The sequence below is a fragment of the Acanthochromis polyacanthus genome, chromosome 12 (genome assembly GCF_021347895.1).
Source record: "Acanthochromis polyacanthus isolate Apoly-LR-REF ecotype Palm Island chromosome 12, KAUST_Apoly_ChrSc, whole genome shotgun sequence".
Lineage (NCBI taxonomy): Eukaryota > Metazoa > Chordata > Actinopteri > Pomacentridae > Acanthochromis > Acanthochromis polyacanthus.
In genome coordinates this window covers 19,867,103-19,885,309 of record NC_067124.1, presented here as the reverse complement: position 1 = coordinate 19,885,309, position 18,207 = coordinate 19,867,103, and the positions used below count along the sequence as shown (strand labels likewise).

The 18,207-nt window shown below is 40.2% G+C and overlaps 2 protein-coding genes across 3 annotated transcripts in view; one reads left to right on the top strand and one right to left on the bottom strand.

Annotated features, from left to right (window-relative positions):
* Positions 1–523: 523 nt before the first annotated feature.
* LOC127536364 (adenosine receptor A1-like) lies at positions 524–4,908 on the bottom strand. Its single transcript, XM_051956397.1, has 2 exons — positions 2,246–4,908; positions 524–1,370 (listed from the first exon to the last, which is right to left on the bottom strand). Exons 1-2 carry the CDS (start codon positions 2,611–2,613, stop codon positions 524–526), a joined length of 1,215 nt encoding a protein of 404 aa, XP_051812357.1. The 5' UTR covers positions 2,614–4,908.
* Positions 4,909–5,836: 928 nt separating this feature from the next.
* rps19 (ribosomal protein S19) overlaps positions 5,837–18,207 on the top strand; it is a 67,513-nt gene continuing 55,142 nt past the window's right edge. Inside the window, exons 1-6 of one of the 2 annotated variants that reach the window (XM_022198035.2) lie at positions 5,837–5,905; positions 6,625–6,695; positions 6,874–6,974; positions 7,942–8,125; positions 8,547–8,601; positions 11,050–11,103. In XM_022198035.2, the coding sequence (XP_022053727.1) occupies positions 5,855–5,905; positions 6,625–6,695; positions 6,874–6,974; positions 7,942–8,125; positions 8,547–8,601; positions 11,050–11,079 (492 nt within the window). In that variant the 5' untranslated portion in view covers positions 5,837–5,854 and the 3' untranslated portion in view covers positions 11,080–11,103. Of the gene's footprint in view, positions 5,906–6,624; positions 6,696–6,873; positions 6,975–7,941; positions 8,126–8,546; positions 8,604–11,049; positions 11,104–18,207 lie in introns of those variants that run through there. The other variant, XM_051956665.1, reaches the window with a different exon arrangement.

Sequence of the window (18,207 nt, the reverse complement as noted above, 5' to 3'; positions counted from 1 at the left end):
CAAAACAACCTTGAATATTGTGTTACAATCAAGTTAATTATGTTTTCCCTGCAATGCCACATCCTCTTTGGACCACTATGTTATTGCTGAATGTTTAATTAAACGCTGTCACTCATATATCTACATTGCTGGTGGTTAGCTTAGTAGAGATTTAAAACAGGCTTAGAGTAAGACCCATAGGAGGAGCAGTCAAAGAAAACAGACATCTGTGATCAGGATATTAGCTATCATCTGGAGACTTAATTTTCTCGCTGACATTTGGTGTGGGACCTGATAATTAACTGGCCTTTTCATTTGCAAGTTATTCATAACATGTGTGTATGAGGTCGCTGATTAGTTTAAAAGCCAACAACAAACAAATATGCTGCATTTATTTAGTCATTTATTTCAAACACTAGCTATTTCCTATGCCAAGATAGTATGGAGGGAACTTTGTACGAGGATGATTATTAGTTACTGAAAAAAAATTTATATTGAAAACAATAGCCCAGATCTTCCACTTTAAAAAAATAAAAAATAAAAATCAGACTTCTGGGAACACCTTAGCTTTAAGGGAGTGTTTGGCTGAATACCATGGAGCTGCATGCACTGCCTGACACAGTGCCATACGGACAGACTGGGCTACAGCAGGCGGAAGGTTACGAACAGCAACAGGAAAGGATGCCCGTTCTTCCTTTACTTTTTTCCTAGGAGGAGTGAAGAGGATCTGGGGCACAAGACCGTATAGCTCAAAGAGAAACACAGCAACTGTATGAACCCAGGAAGGAAGATGGGTAGTGGGTGTGAAAAGCATGAGAGCATGAATAATGTGAACTGGCAAACACAGCAGAATTAAAAGAGAGAGGGACAGGGCCAGAGAACGGGCCAGGCAGGAGTCATGTTTTGGGGGATCTGTATGACTAAAATCAGTCTTCCTTGGCTTTATGCATATCAGGTGAAGGTAGATGGCCAGTAGTAACAGCAAGGGAAGCATGAATGCCGTCATTCCGTGAACATAGACTAGGAACTGAGAACTTAAAAGAGTGTCAGTACCACACACCCCCCAATGGCTGCTGTGAATCTCAGCATAGGTGAAATTGCGCATGTCTGTCACATAAAACTTTGACAAGAAGCCTCCATAAGGAAGATATGTCCCAATGACCATGCGGTCACGAAGGTACTTGGGGGTTGGGAAAGGGGTGACATTGGGTAGAAGAGTTGTCTCGTTGTTGTCCAGGCCGTGGTCAGCTGTTTCCGGACCCCTACCAGTACTTCTCCAGGTGTCAAGGACATCTGAGCCGATGAACTGGGCGAAGGAGGACAGAACAGAGCCCACCCAGCACAGCAGGACCACACACAGAGCTCGCTGACGGGTCACCACTGTGTAGTATCTGGCATCCAAAGACATGTTGATTTGCATGAAGTTAATACTAAGATTGCACTTGAGTTCTTTAATGTAAATAATGAAATTAAAACAATTTCACATGTGACTAGTTGTGTTAGTACAGTCCCAGATTGCCTTAACACTCATCTATCACAAATACTAAAAATACAAATTGGCTCACTGTATTAAAGGCAGAAAAGTATATATTCATTTTGGAGTTAATGTCCTAACAGGTGTGCTATTTTTACCAAATGGGACCAAGCTCCTAAACTGACTGCAGGCAGTTGTTTTAACTAGTAGAGAACACAAAAATCAACTGTCTGATACATCCACCAACTGCTTACCTGGTTGGGGCAAATAAAGCATAATAAAAAGATAGAATTCTGACTCTCTTCAAGTGAAAGGCTGAATTTGCAGGCCACTGCCAATCAAACATCTGAGCGCCTCAAAGCCTATTGATATTTGCTCACTGCCTCTCAGATGGCAGTATAAATACTGCATAATAAAACAGCCTCATGAGCACTGAAAAACAGCTTGTTTTGATAGGACAGCATAATATACAATGGTGCATCTTAACATGCTGTTTTTCCCTTTTACATGTATAATGATTTTCTTACTTTATTGCTGAAAGCACACTTGAGAGTGTTGGCTGAGTCTTACCACCCACATGTTCATCCTTTCCCACACACATACAAGAAAATATTAGAGCTGTATGTAAATGTGAAGCTATATTTAATTTGGAAAAAAAAAATATGTAAGATATCTAATTGGAATTTGTACCATGTTAATGTTTGACGTATAATATTTACATTCAATCACTCTGAAGATTTGCACACTGTCTCCTTTACTGACTAAACTAATTAAACCCTCTTCTTGACTTACCTGTCTGCCAAACGATGATGTAGGTATTCGTCCAGTGTAAGCAGCATTAACAGGAACATGGTGAACTGCTTGACCAACAAGGGGCAACACACAATGGTAATGCAGGTGTAGAGACACTGGGCAGTTCGCAGGTTGAGTAACACGACCACAGGGACTCCTATGGCACCTCCTACGACCCCCATCAAGCCCAGGCAAAGCCGAAGACAGTATGAGACGCTCCCAGGTTGGGGTCTGGCACCCTGGGTTCCCTCTTGGACATTGGTTAGGCTACCACTGCCCCTAACCGCCATGCACAACCTCACACTCACTACAATTGTAGCTATAAAGAGAATGCAATGGCACGTGGACTCCAGCCACATGAGGTCCATGTCTGGGGGAGATTTAAAAAAGAGACAAAGAGATTTATAAAATATCTTTGTTAAAATAATGTTAAAATTCACTAATTATAATGATGATGTAAATCAGCAAAATTTTGAGGAAGAAGCGTATTGATGGTACTTGGCACCTCTACCCATGCGCTTCAAGACGGCCCCGACAGCGTTTACTTGCAAAGAATCGAGGGAATGTAAATGAGAAAAGAGTGACAAAGGGTGGAAAAAAATTTGAGGTTAAGCATGGGGGTGTAGGTCAGAATACTTAAAACAGTCAGTCAGAGAGAGAAAGTACAGTTGCAGAAGGACTGAGAATGTGATGCAAGTTTGTGCTAGGGGCAGAGAGATGGGCAGAGAGAGAGTAGATATTTTGATAGGTATTGGAGAGCTGTAAACGTGCTTGGAGAGTGAAAAGGTCAGACCAGACCAGACTTGACAGAACTTCTCCAGTGAGGATGTGAGCACCATGCAAACACAGAACAACAAGCGGCAAGCTGGGTGGCAACACACTGTTAACACTCTCTTCTCTCTCCTCTTTTTCTGGTCTTTGTTTTGCCTCTCCTCTCTGCCTTTCACGCACACATACTCTCTGAAACACAAATAGACCTAGACATTTATGTATAAATACAAGAACGGTGACCCTCAATCACACAAGTGCACGCTCCTCCCGATAATTCCAATGAATCATTTGCAGCAAATAAATTCAAAAATGATTGGCAGCTAATTTTACTGCGTTTTCAAACAATAGTCTCACATAAAGCAGAGTGGATGAAGATTGAAATTGCACATTTGCTGCCTCAATATGCCACCTGTCCAATCCATGTAATTAGTTTGACCTTTTTGGAACATTTGGTGTTAGTCGTCACTTCCATAATAATCACGACTGGTTGAAATAACCTCTTTATACCACTTCATAATCACTTTACACAGTTGTCTCCTGTCTAAGTACTTGAAGGGTGTCGGGAAAAATGATTTACTGAAGTAATTAATGGAGTTTAATCCACCTTGTGCGCATTTTCAATTCAAATTGGTGGCTGGACACTCCCAATGTAATTAATTACCTTAATTAATCAATTAAGCTCTTTGAAAGTACATTCTAGCAATAGGGCCAAACCTTTTAGCATAGTCACAGTCAATTAAAGACGATGAAAAGTCAGTGGGTGTCTGACTTATATAATAATATTACACTAATATTGTGCCAAATTAATAAAAAGATACAGTTACCTGTTTTGAAGCCCTGTGATGATGCAGATAGTTTAAGCAAAGCTCTAATCTAGCATCTGTGTGACTTGACTTTCTTTTTATTTCCCTCCAGGATCTCTATCTCTCCTTCTCACCTCTCACTCCACCTGCCCCCATTGACAGAGTAAACCTGATTCATAAACCTCTGCTTATCAACCTGCCTTCTATCTCTCTCCTGTCTTTGCAAACATATCAATTGTGTCAATGTTGGAGCATGGCTGCCCTTTCCATCTGAGATGTGTAAAGGGCAACGCCACCTCTGCCAGCTGGGAAACTATGTAAATAAGATACACACACACAGAGAGACACACATACACACACCCATACAAAGATATAAGATGTATTCTTTCTTCTGGTACCATAAACCTTTTGCACTCAGATTTTCTGAAATTCTTTTATTTTTTTCTCTATTTTGACTTCTTTTGATGGAGAGGTTGATCAGAGATATGACTAAAACCATTGTTCCATGAAACTGAATATTCATGTACTAGAATATTGTTCAGATGCCTGTGCGGAGATATGCATATCCTCAATATAGAGCATAGCTTTAAGCTAATATTTGATCCCTGTGGTGTTACAAAATTCACTCACAAAGATGATAAATTATGGAAAGTTCGAATTACAACCAAAAGAAAAAAAGTTGAAATCTTTTGTTTGCTAAGAATGTTTTTGTAAATACAAATAAGCTTTACTAAACTGTAGGCTGAGAATTATAATATAGCTTAGCATATGTGCCTGTATCCCCACCTCCCCAAAAAATCACTGAAGCATATAAATGTGTGTACAAATTACATTCTCACAGCCTGCCAAAAGTCCCAAACAGGCCTGGGGTGGCTAATCGGGAGGACCAGAACAATTCCCGGTGTGCCGCTCTGATGTTTGGGCCGTGAGGTCCGGTGTTCAGTCATAGCACTGGGTTGATCATTCTGCTGCTACCGCTGTTCCTGGGCCGCCTCTGTGGTAAAGAACTGATATTCTCATATTTGTGAAATTTAAGTTGTGATGGAACTGTTTCCTTGCAGAGGAAAAAGAGATGACATTGTTATTAGAAAGTGCAACACCTTTTATTATATATATATATATTTTTTTTTTTAATTAATATTTTTATTTCTTCTTTTATTTCATTTTTAAGGTTTGGATATCCTTGAACACTTATTTGAACAGAATATAGATTCTGATATTGTTGTAAAGAATAATGTTGGAGATGTGCACTCATGTTGGAATAAATCCTCATTGTGAAGCAACCCTTACTTGCACTGAATTGGGAATATTTTAGAAAAACACACTGAATTACAAGACAAAGCTAGAATTACATGACTTTAATAGTAATAGGTTGTGATCTAAAGTGGGCCGGTCTGAGGCATGAAAGTCCAGGGCTGAAAATGAGTCACACTCCAGCCCTGGTCCCGAGCACTCGGGCGGAGCACAGTGAGCTGTATCAAGGGGGCAGCATTTCACAAAACATGCCCACAATACTAATCAAAAATAGGAATTAACTAAATCATTTTAATCTGCTGTAATTTTAAATTCAGTAAGCTACACATGTTTAAAGTTGGAAGTGGAAATCCTAAGAAAAAAAAACAAGTCGCCTTAGAAGCAATAGGCTATGAAGATGAATACATGACAAGTCAAAAACATGAAAATGGATGATTCCTTTTTGCCTCATGTGCCCTCGCTTTAAGGCAGCCAACATTTTTGTAGCACTGGAATATGTAAGTATAATCAATAGTCTCTTCTTTTCCCTCTCTTTATGTGCAGCTTTATTAGATTTAAAATTTGAGATAGACTATAATTGACAAAGTAAGAAAACTGTAAATTATCTATGTCGGCAATGAAAAAGAACTGAAGACTGAAAAAAAAAATCTTTCAGCAAATTTTCATCTCTGCTCAAGAAGTCCACTTATTAGACTGGTGACGGTGAAGTGTGATGAACGGCATCGGTGGAAAAAACAACGTTGTAATCTCGCGTAAAGAGACGGGATTTGCCCGTTTTAACATGGGTTGGAAACCCCGTTCCACCCTCTTCCGTTCGCTGTCCACAAGCGAGGTAAAGCACAATTTTTTCTTTCCCGTTTACTGGTGCTGAATTAAGTAAGATATATTTGCATTTAGTCTTCAAAAGTGATATAGGATATAATGTACACATCAATAAAGTGGCTTGGGTTTTTCGATAGGTGTTTTGGCATGTCCTTTACTTTATAACAAGGGTTTTAATGTTGCTCATAGGCGTCTGTTAGTAATGGCAGCCCCCATGCTACCTCGTTGAGGCCTGTTAGCGAACGACTTGCTATCCCGATTTGGATTTCTGTTCGTCCTTGAAATGTATTATTATGAGTGTTGGAGAAACGGGTATCGCTGTTGGTTTGATTTTGTGATCTTAGAAAACTGGCGATATGTGAATTGTATCGAAAAGGATTCACGGCTAAGCGTGGGTTGATGGGTACGATAGCTAATTAAGCTAAGCTAAGCTAAAGTGAAATGCCGGTTGAAAGCGTGCATGTTAGATATATACTTAGCCGAAATTCTTGACTTGCTTACTGGTATTCTGAACTTAGTGTTAGATTGTAGTATAAATCACTACTGTAGTTTGCCGAGCCCACAGACTGGTCACACTCGTTTGTAAGGTAACGTTGTATCACGTTATCGAGCAGTGAATCAAAGTTGAATTATACTTACAAGAGCTGTAATAGTTAGTACCAGCGCATGGTTTTCTGATTATTGTTGCTGTGCTCCATGTAATGTTTGTTAATCTCACACATTGTTCAGATGCCAGGCGTTACAGTGAAAGACGTCAATCAGCAGGAGTTCGTCCGTGCCCTGGCGGCTTTCCTGAAAAAGTGGGTAATTTTTTTTACATGTCCACCATATTACCTTTTTCAATTAATTTTGCCTCACAAATGGTCATATTAGCTGTATTTTTAAGCAGACCTTAATTCCAGCCATACTGTGATGTTCGTCAGTCTTTGGGATTATGCTGATGCTAAGTTCTTGCTGATGCTTCTCACCCATCTGTAGGTCAGGAAAACTGAAGGTGCCTGACTGGGTGGACCTTGTCAAGCTGGGTAAGCACAAGGAGCTGGCCCCCAGTGATGAGAACTGGTTCTACATCAGAGCTGGTAAGTTGAAATATAAATGTTGTAATATCAGTTACAAGTTGTTGTAGTTAACTGAAATGTGCAGAGGTGTAACCACTGAGACTTGTGATACCTTGTGATTACTTCATGGTTATGTTTGGGCCTTTTTTTAAAAAAAAAATTAAACCTTCATATAATGTTTAAAAATGCTGAAAATGTGTACACTGGTGTAATTCTCTTGGCATTTTTGTTTCTCATTTGCAAAGTTGTTCCGGTTCAGATGGTTTGTTTGATTTTATAGTTTAAAGGGGATGTTAGCTGAACAAGATCTTAAATTCTTAGCTCATGTCCACACTGACGCACGCTTTTACTATGTTTACGCTTAGAATCCAGTCTGCTCAGTTGTTGCAGGACTGCTTAAATGGAGCCTTTTGGAAATACCTTTGAAGCTGTTGTAGTTTGAAAACACTGAGATTGCACTTGAGTCTGGATGGGTATAAAATGGAGAATGTGTGAATGATGCAGACACACCAACATGTCTATCCTTCATATGTTTAGAAGAAAATGGAATGACTCCCAATCTCTTTATTTATTTTAGTCATGATCATCTTGTGCTTATGCTACTTTGAGTGTCAGTTTCACCTCATTGCTGGTTTGAGCAAATAAATATGTGGTCTTTATTTCCATTATTGTTCCTTCTCTGTTATATTTTCTTATCAGCAGCCACCTCATGCGGATTTGGATTGAGATTTCTGAATTGGTGCTTATACACTTGTGTACACAGATTTATTTATTTTTGAATGGTCAGTGTGGATAGAGCCTCAATGCTTGCAGTTTACAGGGATTTCAGCCTTGCTCATTGATCATTAAACAGTGCTGCTTATTTTTCATTCTTGATTTCTTACTGAGAGAATGAGCCTGCTTATCCAAACATCTCAATTTTACTATTGCGTGGAACTCCCACTGTCAAATTTTATAATTTAGAACCGTGATCTTTCTGCTCCCACAGCATCTACAGTTCGCCACCTTTACCTCCGAGGTGGTGCTGGTGTTGGTTCCATGACCAAGATCTATGGTGGTCGCAACAGGAACGGTGTGTGCCCTGCCCACTACAGTGTAGGATCAAAGAACGTGGCCCGCAAGGTGCTGCAGGCGCTTGAGCTGCTCAAGATGATTGAGAAGGATCCCAATGGGTGAGTCTCTCTTTTCCTTGAATCTATTAGCTCAAAACTTAGATAAGTTAATTAATCCTGAAAGAAATTCTTGTGACAGGTATTTAAAAAAAACACAAAATGACAAAAGAAATGCAGTGCAGTGACTGAAATGGAGGTAAAATAACAGTAAAGTAGAACACTAAAGTTCTGCTGTCAATATGTCAGTTCATTTTTAACACTGTTTAGATCATAACATTGTCAAAGTTTCACATCACTAATAAAATGTTAATATGTTTTAAATCTTATGTGTGCAAAGACTACACTAGAGTGGATGGACGCTAATTTTTAGGGCCAGTATTGGCTATTAATAATTAAGACAAATTACTGCTCTGTCTGGCAAAAGGCTTAAGCATTTTGTGTATTGTCCTTATGTTTTACAATTTGTTTTTTTCCCCTATAGTGGTCGCAGACTAACCTCCCAGGGAACCAGAGACCTCGATAGAATCGCTGGCCAGGTGAAAAGCTCATCTTCACTAATGATGTTGATTTTAGTAAAGCGTAAATTATGAATTGGCCACAGTAACCTCAGAATGTTCAATACCTATGTTACCTATGTCCATCTTTATTCTGTTTTTTTTTTTTTTAAAGTGCCACATATCAGTTGCCACTTGATAGCATACGTGAATTTGCTCGTGCAGTAGTTGGTCCTTTAAACATTTCATATGGTACATTCAAAGCCTGTCGTACACAAGAAGACGGCTTTGGAAAAACGGCAAAAAAAAATAGGGTTAGCAGGGAACATTGGGAACGACACATGGTGACATTGTTCTTCAGTGGAGGATGTTTATAATCCTAAGGCAGTAGTATGAGGCCTAAAGTATCTAAAAAGAGGCTAATTTGCAAATCATGAATGCTATTGATTAGGGACGTCACCATCAAGGTTGTTTTTTTTTATTGTGCTTCTGACAAAGGAACCCATTCAGTATTTGCCAATGCCAGATACTGTTTTCTACATAATACACACCAAGTATTGTTAATTAGCTTTAGAACTTTGTTGTACCACCAGATGAGGCCTCTTTTGTTTTCATACAGTATTATTCTGACTCACTGAATGTAGGATGTCGGTATAAACCACGGACTATTTCACTCGGCTTTGTCCTTCAAGTTTTGCTGAGGATTTTGATCATACAGCGAGGCAGCCTTGCTACTTTAAACAGTGGATTGTCCTTCATTTAGCTCAGCTCATGGTGACTGTTTAAAGAAATACAAACAAGGCAGGATTTTTTTCCCTATAGCTGAATGATGGCATTGTGCCACCAGACCACTGTGTTCTATAGAATGGCTGACTTAGCAAGACTTCGATGGTAGTGACCAGAGGAGGCAGGGGCTTCACTGGTGGCAAGCAGAGAGCACTGTGGGAGTTTAGCTGGTCAGGTCATGTCAGAAGTTGAGAGGGGATGAATTCTGACCAGTGCACAAAGCTTAAATCCAATCATGATAAACTTAGATTTTCTAACCAAGTACAATGTTATTCAATGGGTTTTCAGACTCGTGTCAGATAACTGATACCATAGACCACCTTAATTTGCTTTTTTTGAAAATGTTTTGAGATGCACTGTGTTGCATTTGGTTCATCCTGAACCTGTGAATAGAATCAGAACTAAAATAAGTTTGTCACACAAAGTGAAATGCAATGCAGGTCCGTTGTGCATGATATTGGAAATGTATCTATTACACTGGTTTAATTAACGGTTGCATAACCATTGCACTGTGTATATATGTGTTGCACCTTGGTTTAAGTCCTTGCTAGATGTTTAAGTGCTCCAATATTGGGCTCTTCAGTCGTTGAATGTCATTGCAACCTCATGCTGGCCATGCAAACGTTGTTTTCTTAAAAAATTTAGATTTCTTTAAATATATTTTTCTCTCTTCTCTGTGATGTTCCATTGAACTTGGGGTAGTGCCTCAAGCATGTGTGATCATCACAGTAATCTCATCCTTTGCTTTGATGCGACACCTTGTCTGTTGTGGGAGTACATGGCCTCTGTGCCACTTCGGCATGCAAGCGTCTTTTTTTAAAACACTTGTCCTTGGGCAAATTTTCCTGTGCCAGCCAAGTGAATTAGGTGCCGTGTATGACACACTACTGGAATTGTTTGTTAGCTTTCACTAAAAAACTATCGCAGTTGGGCCTTGTCAGAAATCAAGAGAGAGGCAGCAATGTTGTGATAATCCAAGGGTAAAAGGGGTAAACATGAGGAGGGAATTTCATGCTTGGCAAGTCCGCCGTATGGCACCAGTTTTCTCGTTGTTTACCCATGCTAATGAGCAGTATGCAGATGAGCAGACCTGGGCTGGGCCCCGCCTGCCTGCTGTACAAAACTGGCAGGAAGTATGCTGGTGTGGCTCTACTACCAACTCTCCTTGAATCCCTCTTGTGTAGTGTAGTTTCTGATAGCTTTTTGAGAGTGATGCTTTTTCATTTCAAGCGAGATTTCTGCCATGTATTATCAAACCATTCATGGTGTTTTTGGCAGCAACTGTAACACAGAAAACGGTTTCTCTCCCAAACTGTTTGCTCTCAACTCCCTGTGAAATTACATTTTGATAGCATCTTACTCCCCTAAGTTGTAGACTTCCTATTGAAGCGCTGTTGCAGGGACTGAAATTCTAGACTGTAAACAAATACAATATTAAGAAAATTATTTTGGTTGAATAAAATAAGTTTGTTGGGATCATTTGCACCAAGCATTGCAACCTTCCCCCAAACGCATAAAGAGCAAGTGCCTGCTTTTATTGTTTTAGGTATTGTGTTCAGGGATTCTTGTAAAAATGGCTTGTTCCCAATGGCCGTCCTGGTTTCAATGAAGATTAAACAAACTTGATTTAAAAAGTGAGTTTTCAAAGGTACATTTCATTTACTTTATGAATATCCCTCATGGTTTTTCTTTGTTTCCCCACAGGTTGCAGCTGCAAACAAGAAATCTGTTTAATAAAACTTTGGTGAAAAAGTGAAATGCTGTGTCCACCTGTCTTTTCTACCTTCTATTGAACTATTAAGCTTAACCCGTGAATACTATGTCTTTATTATACTACTCAATTTCTACAATGAAATGCTTTACTTGTTCTCTGGGCTGATATTTAGTGGCCTTTGTTCAAATTGTATAGCCAGTTTAGTTGCTAAGAAAGAACAGTGGAAGTGTTTATAGATGATCTGATGAGCCATTCACCTGCTGAAGTATGAATAGAGCTTTCTAGGAAGCTTTTCCATGATCCATCCCCAGCTGATGTCTGGCAGTCTGTTTAAATGTCATTTTGTCTAAAGGGCAGTGAGTGACCATTGGTTGTAGTGTGTCTGAATCCTCATATCTTCCTAGCAAAAGCTGACTACAGGGTGCCGTCTTGGCAAGCAGTTTGAAAAGGCTCCATGGGAATTCTTCCATCATTGAGCCAGTACAGCTTCTCATCAGTAGCCAGACGTTCTGCACTTTCACAATACCACGTTCTCGTCCATATTAATTTTGTTCCTGTTCATGTATCAGATGTGTTTTGTACAGAATGATCTCTGATACCTTGACAACCAGTTGCTCAGTTAACAAAGGCAGATGATTGCATTTCCATAAGCAATGCACCTGATGGTTAGATAGAAAGGAATGATGTCATGATTAAGCAGTTTCATTCAGGGCCACAGTGCCACCTAGAGACTGAAATATCCAGCATAGTATTCTTAAATGTGCTGGTGAATGTTGGTGTAATGGAAAGACTGCCTGACACTAAATATACCATTCCTGCAAATTGAACCAGGATATTTGATAAACAGACATGACATTGCATGTATGAGAGTAAAGGCTGTTTTCTCTGTCGATGCTAATCCAGATATACTTTGTCATGTTAAACGGTAAATGATTGATGTGGGTTTATTTTTGGATATAAAGTGTTTGGGTTTTTCTAATTGTAAAAGTTTAAAGTCTTTGCCTTTTGGCTGGGTTAGATAAATATATTTTGTGATTTCCTGTGGAGGTGCCTTTGATTTGTTGGCCAAAGCTCCTGTTGGGAGATGTTTCTGTTTACATTTGGTGGTGCCTCTTAAATCCTGCAGAGGGTGCCAAAGCCTATAGAATACCTATCTTGGCTATATCGGCTCTCTGAGATGCCTTAGCAGGTATTAAAAGCACGATTACTACAGAACCCAGAAATGAGAAAAATAAATAGCCAGCCATATCAATAGACACAGTAGTCAAACATATCTACTAAGTTTCATACCTGATCATGAATAAACTGGAAGTGGAATTAATCGTTTTCAAGCTTCTGTCTGCAGAAGTTTTTCTCATGTTAGCTTGATCGTTATCCATGGAATGCAACACTTCTCAAATAGTGCTCTTTGTAAAAGCTTCAGGAGCCTTCCATGGAGAAATTGTAATATGCAGGGCTAGCTGACTAAAACATCCAATCGCTGTTTTCATTCTCATTTTTTTAATCTCATTTCAGTCGCCAGCTTGGCTTGAGGCAACAAGCGCAATCAAATGAGGAGTAGGAGTGGTGGTAATGCAGTGTGCATTTATCTACGTCTTCTTTGAGATCACTGAGATATTTTTTATGTTGTTTTCTCAATTTATGTCCAGATTTCAAGTACAACGACCAGAAGGCATTGTTTGCCGACAGATCTGAGCTCTTGTACCCAGCCTGCTGTGCTCCCAGTGTGTGTGAGCGAGCTTATACTTTTAGTCCTGTGTTTGCAAGATACCGTGTCGTAGATTCATAGACAGTGAGCCTTCTGTGTTTGTCAGTTTGTCATCCACTGTATCAGTGTGTGTACAGTACACACAGTGTAGCGCACATAATGCATTGTGTGCTGTCCATGCCAACTGACTCGTTTGTTTTGTCTCAATCATAATGCACAGTCCCGATTAATTATTCTACATGTCTCTCAAGAAATATTAATTTAGTCTTTCATACGCCTATCCCCCATTCTCTCTCTTCCTCTCCACCTCTCTGTTGTCCATCCGCCCACTCTCTCCTGTTTTTATTTCAAGACCAGCTGCTCCTGTACACCTGAACCCATTGTCACTCCCTCCCCCCGCCCTGGTCAGTCCCTCTCTCCCTTCCATTTTCTCCCCGTCATGATCCTGCTTTTTCTTTTACCTTGTAATTTTTCAAGAGAGAGAAGGATCAGCATGTACCTGAGTGCTGCAGAGAAATGTGAGGAATCCACCGAAGGAGGTCCGCTATATATGTTCACTTGCCACGTGCATGTGCGTGCTTGTTCATGTATGTGTACCTTATGCATTCATATTCAGTGATGTGCCTTTTTTCCAGGTAATTTCAGCTCAGTTAGCAGTCTGTGAAATTGTTTGCCCACCAATTTGTCATGGTATGAAATGTAATTATTAGCAGGCATCACTGTATGGAACAATTACCACTTAAACGTATGTGTGTGTGTGTGTGTGTGTGTGTGTGTAGGTTGCTGCACCTACTCACTCTCCCAATTCTCTGGCAGCTCGGCTTGATCACATTGAGAATGGATGCAGACCTGCCTCTCACCTCCTCGGGGCTGGAAACAGCAGATAACTAAAAAATGTCTCCGCTGTACAAGTCTCTCCAAAATAGAACCACTATCAGGAGAGCTCCTACACACACACACACACACACACACACACACACACACACACACACACACACACACACACACACACACACACACACACACACACACACACACACACACACACACGCAGGCACTGTCAACCCACAGCTTCATGCCCTGTGGCATGTTTTTCTCAGAAGACATTCCCCAGAAAGTCTCTGGCATGTTGAGTCAACTGGGTTTTCTTGGGAAAGCTGACCATGATGTTGATTATGCCAGACAACATCAGCGCTTCCTGCTGCAGCATGCAATCCTGTTCTCAAAAGCATATTTTGCCTCAATTCACTTTTTAATGACTTTCAAAATCACCGTTCTGTTCAGTTTTGTACGCATGTTAAAATCTTGTGTGTACTGATCCTTCTAAGCTCAGTGATTTGATTCAGGCTTTGTCAGCGTGTATGTTATTGTTTTATCACTGCATGCAAATTTTACTACAAAAACCAATGGCTAACCCAGCAGATTCGGTGCAGAGGCCACATGCGGCGTGTTGATGCTGCGCAGCGAGGGTCAGCCCTACTCTGCAAGATTGTGTTTTTAGAAATTAGTCTGAGGCCAAAAGGTCAGTGTTGTTTGAGTAGAGAGCTGAGCTGCTGCCTCCTCTATTACAGGGCTGTGAGTATGAACACTCCTCAGCTAGAAGAAGGCCTGTTTACACCTTCAGCCCAGCAGATGACTGATAGATGGGTTTAGTGTTGTGTGCGTGTTTGTGTAAGACAGAATACGTTTGACTGTGTTAGCTTCCTGGGTAGTTGAATGGTTTTATGTACATCTGTCTACTGTATGTGTGCTGCTGTTTTTCTGTGTGCTGTCAGCTCCAATCCCTCATCCTGTGTTTGGTCTGAGAGCAGGTGGTGTAAACATGCAATGTGCCGCTCAGCCTGCCTGGCACCACGGGGCACTGCAGCGTTGACCCACAGCAGGTGTGTATGTATGAGTGTGTGTGTGTGTGTGTGTAGGCGAAACACTAAGCATGTGTCAGTGACTCTAGTCTTCTTAGCTTGTGAGTCTGAATCCCCTCCACCTGTCACAGAGGGTGGGGTGCAACGGGAAGATGACGGGGCGCAGAACAGATGCTGTCTACAAAGCCAGCCGAACTGACTGAATTTCACAGTGTGTCCTCTGTTTGTGCATGTGTGTGTGTGTGTGCAGGCCTTATTATTTCTAAGCTGTGCCCATGCTTGTGTGTGTGGACATTTAGATCAGAGCTTTCAAGTCATTCATACTTTGATGCTGCGGCCCTGCGCTTTCTTCAGAACAGAACAAAAGAGTGACACAGGGAGACAGCTAGACACCAGCGTGACACCGTGCGGCTGTGGAGATAGTTGACACGCTGACAGACACACTGAGATAGGAGGAAGTGTGTGTGCTTGCAGCTCTGTGCTTCATCATTTCTTCTCTATCTCCCTTGGTATCGGTCTCCATGTCTGCGGCAGGGAGGATGAAGTCTCTAAAGAAATGCCGAGCAGGGGTGTCGAAAGTGACCAAGCCATGTAGGAACTCAACCAACAGTGCAGCTCCAACTAGCTTCTCAGGCCTTGTGTCTGAAAACCCAGATTTCTCACCAACAACAGACCTAACAAGTGTCTGTCTTGTGTTGTACTGTAAAAAAATAATCTTGTTTTTTATTTCATGTATAGGATAGATGAGATGCTCTTTAGGATGCTCCATTTTTAATGATTGGTTGAGCTAACATTAGATGGCCCTTTGCTCAGTTTCATACTGTATTGGGTTTACTGTCCACATGAACACTTGATTTTTGTTTAGACATAAAGTGAATAGATAGACGGTGATTGCTTTGACAATTTCGGCGGTGCCAAGGTAATCAACATCTATCTGTTCACTTTATGTCTGAACAAAAGAACTCAAAACTACTGCATCAATAAGAAGACATGATGAACGTTTTTAAGCTACTTCACTGAAAAACTCTTTCGGTAAACTTCCGTTTCTTGGTAGTGACAAGTTGAGACCAAATGGAGATAAAACGTTTCTTATAATCTTCTGAGATAATACAGTTTAATGAAATGTTCAAATTAAATAAAAGAAATCAAAGGGTCCGTTGTTGTCACAGTCATCACTGGCTTTTGCTTGATTTAAAATGAATAAATAGTTTCTGTCAAGGAATTTTTCTTCAAAAAATCATTGATCTGTATTGTACCAATTTTCAGCTAAAGACTAAAGTCTCCCATGTCCCTAGAATATGTCAATTTATCAACTCAAAATACTACAAAGATGGTACATTTCACCATAACTGTATATCCCCTGGTTTTAGCTCTGTTCTAAACAAGCTTTATAACTGTCTGTTGCCTTAAATCCAGCTGAGCTCCTGCTGTTAATGCAACCTTCACTCCCCGAGTCATTATTTTTCATTGGAAATTTTGCAGAATTCACAGTCAGCTATAGTTTTCAGCTCATGTTTATGGTGAGTTTGTCATACAGTGTTGTGATTATACAAAGAATAGTTTAGTGGTGCGGAGCAACAGCTTGGAAATGGCTATGAAGTGATTGCTGGCTAACATAATGTCTTAATTGGCTGTTTTAGTTATTTCTTGCTGGTCCCATTGTCTGTCAGCAGAAAGAAAAATATGTAAATGAGAACAGCTTTATTTTGTTCTAGCAGAGTGTTTGGCCTGCTTCACCTGTGGCTGACATTTCAGTTTGCAGGAGCAGCTCTAGAAAATAAGGCAATAGTTCATATTCTCATAGCTTTATTTTACACCACTAACACTTCCTCATATTTACACCTTTCTTTCTCTATTTTCTTGCAATCCATTTCCATTTCTTCTATTTCCTCAGCCAATCTTAACAATTCTTCAGATTCTCACTGTGTTTCTTTCAAACTTTACTAGTGTATGCCCATGTTCCCTTCATCCTGCTAACCTCTTTCCTCCACCTCCCTTTATCTTTCCTCCCTTTGTACCATTGCAACCTTATTGCCTTTTTCCCAGCCATGCAATTCCTTGTCTGCGATAAAATCACACAGCTTTTAGGACAGCCGTTTTGTAATGCCTGACCTTTGCTGAAAAAGTCTTACATGTTCTACAAGTTTGTGCACCTCTTCAGATGAAATCAAACATGGAATTCGGTGAAATTGTCTATTAATTTTGGAGAAACCTACACAAAGACACCTTCAATTTGAGGGTAATGGATTTCATAAATCCATTAATAGCTACTCTTTATGGATGAAGCTAATAAAATTGATTTTTCGTAAGTAAATTATGATTAAGATATGTCTCAGAAGGATAGTCACGCATGGTGCATCCTCAGTGGGTCAGTAAATATTCAGTAACTCACAAGAAACCTCAGTCAAGAATAAAGCTGTGTTTGATTGCTGTAGCTGAAAATTGTTGTAAGTGTTTGAAGAGTTTTATAGGACACCAGTCAATAACATATTTACCACCTGTCTCACTTAATTATGGAAAGTAAACAACTTAATTACAATTTTGTTGCTGCTTGTACCCTGTGACAATTCAGAGGCAAACATTGTATTTTTATTTATTAGGCTAATAACAAACTGCAACAACTAAATAGTGCTTATTCACATGTATTAACCAAAAATCCTCATGTTCTGTATGACCTCCTTTGGCCCTGATAACAGCTTGCATTCTTGCTGAGATTGTTTTTATGTATTTTCGACGGTCTCTTTTGTTATTGAGTTCCAAATAGTTTTGAGCTGTTCCCAGAGACTTGCTTTGGATTAAAGGTTTGTGTGATCTATTTTTGAATTCAACAAATGCCAGATCTGGTCAATAAGATCCAAGTCTGGACTTTGACTTGGCCAGTCCATCAGTTCCAGAACTCCAGATTCCTTTTTCTTGGTCCAGTAGTCTCCCCACAGCTTTGAAGTTCACTTGGAGTCATTGTTTTCTTGGTGGATGAACCCATGACCAATCAGGATCAATCTAAAAGGGATTCCATGATGCACCAAGATGCTGTGGTAGACCTTATTGTTTATGATACCATGGATTTTAACTAATTTGCCCATGTCGTTTCCACAAATGGAACACCATACCATAGTGGAATTTCCACTGTGTTTCACTGTGGGCAAAACATTCTCCAGCTTATCTGCGACGATGACGACGCTGAGTACCTTTTTCCAGTCATCTACAGTCCAGTGTTTGTGCTTCCTGGCAAATTTTAGGCATTTTTGGATGTTTGCAGGCCTCAATAATAGCTTCTTAGCAGCTATTCTTTCCTTTAAGCATTGTTCCTTCAGTCATCTGCTTATGGTCATTCTGGAGACTTTCTCAGATTCTGATCTAGAAGCATTAATATCTGTCTGAATATCAGCAGTAGTCTTCCTTTTTTCTTGAGGTGTCAGGCATTTGCTTCGGTTGGCTTTCGATTTTCCCTCTTGCTTGGCGCATTTTGTAAGCAGCAGTCTCTGCGATCAAGTCCAAGGCATACTTAACCACACTGTGAGAACACTTTATGTATTGCTCTATTTGTTTCAAAAGACATCTTTCCCAGCAGTCTTTCC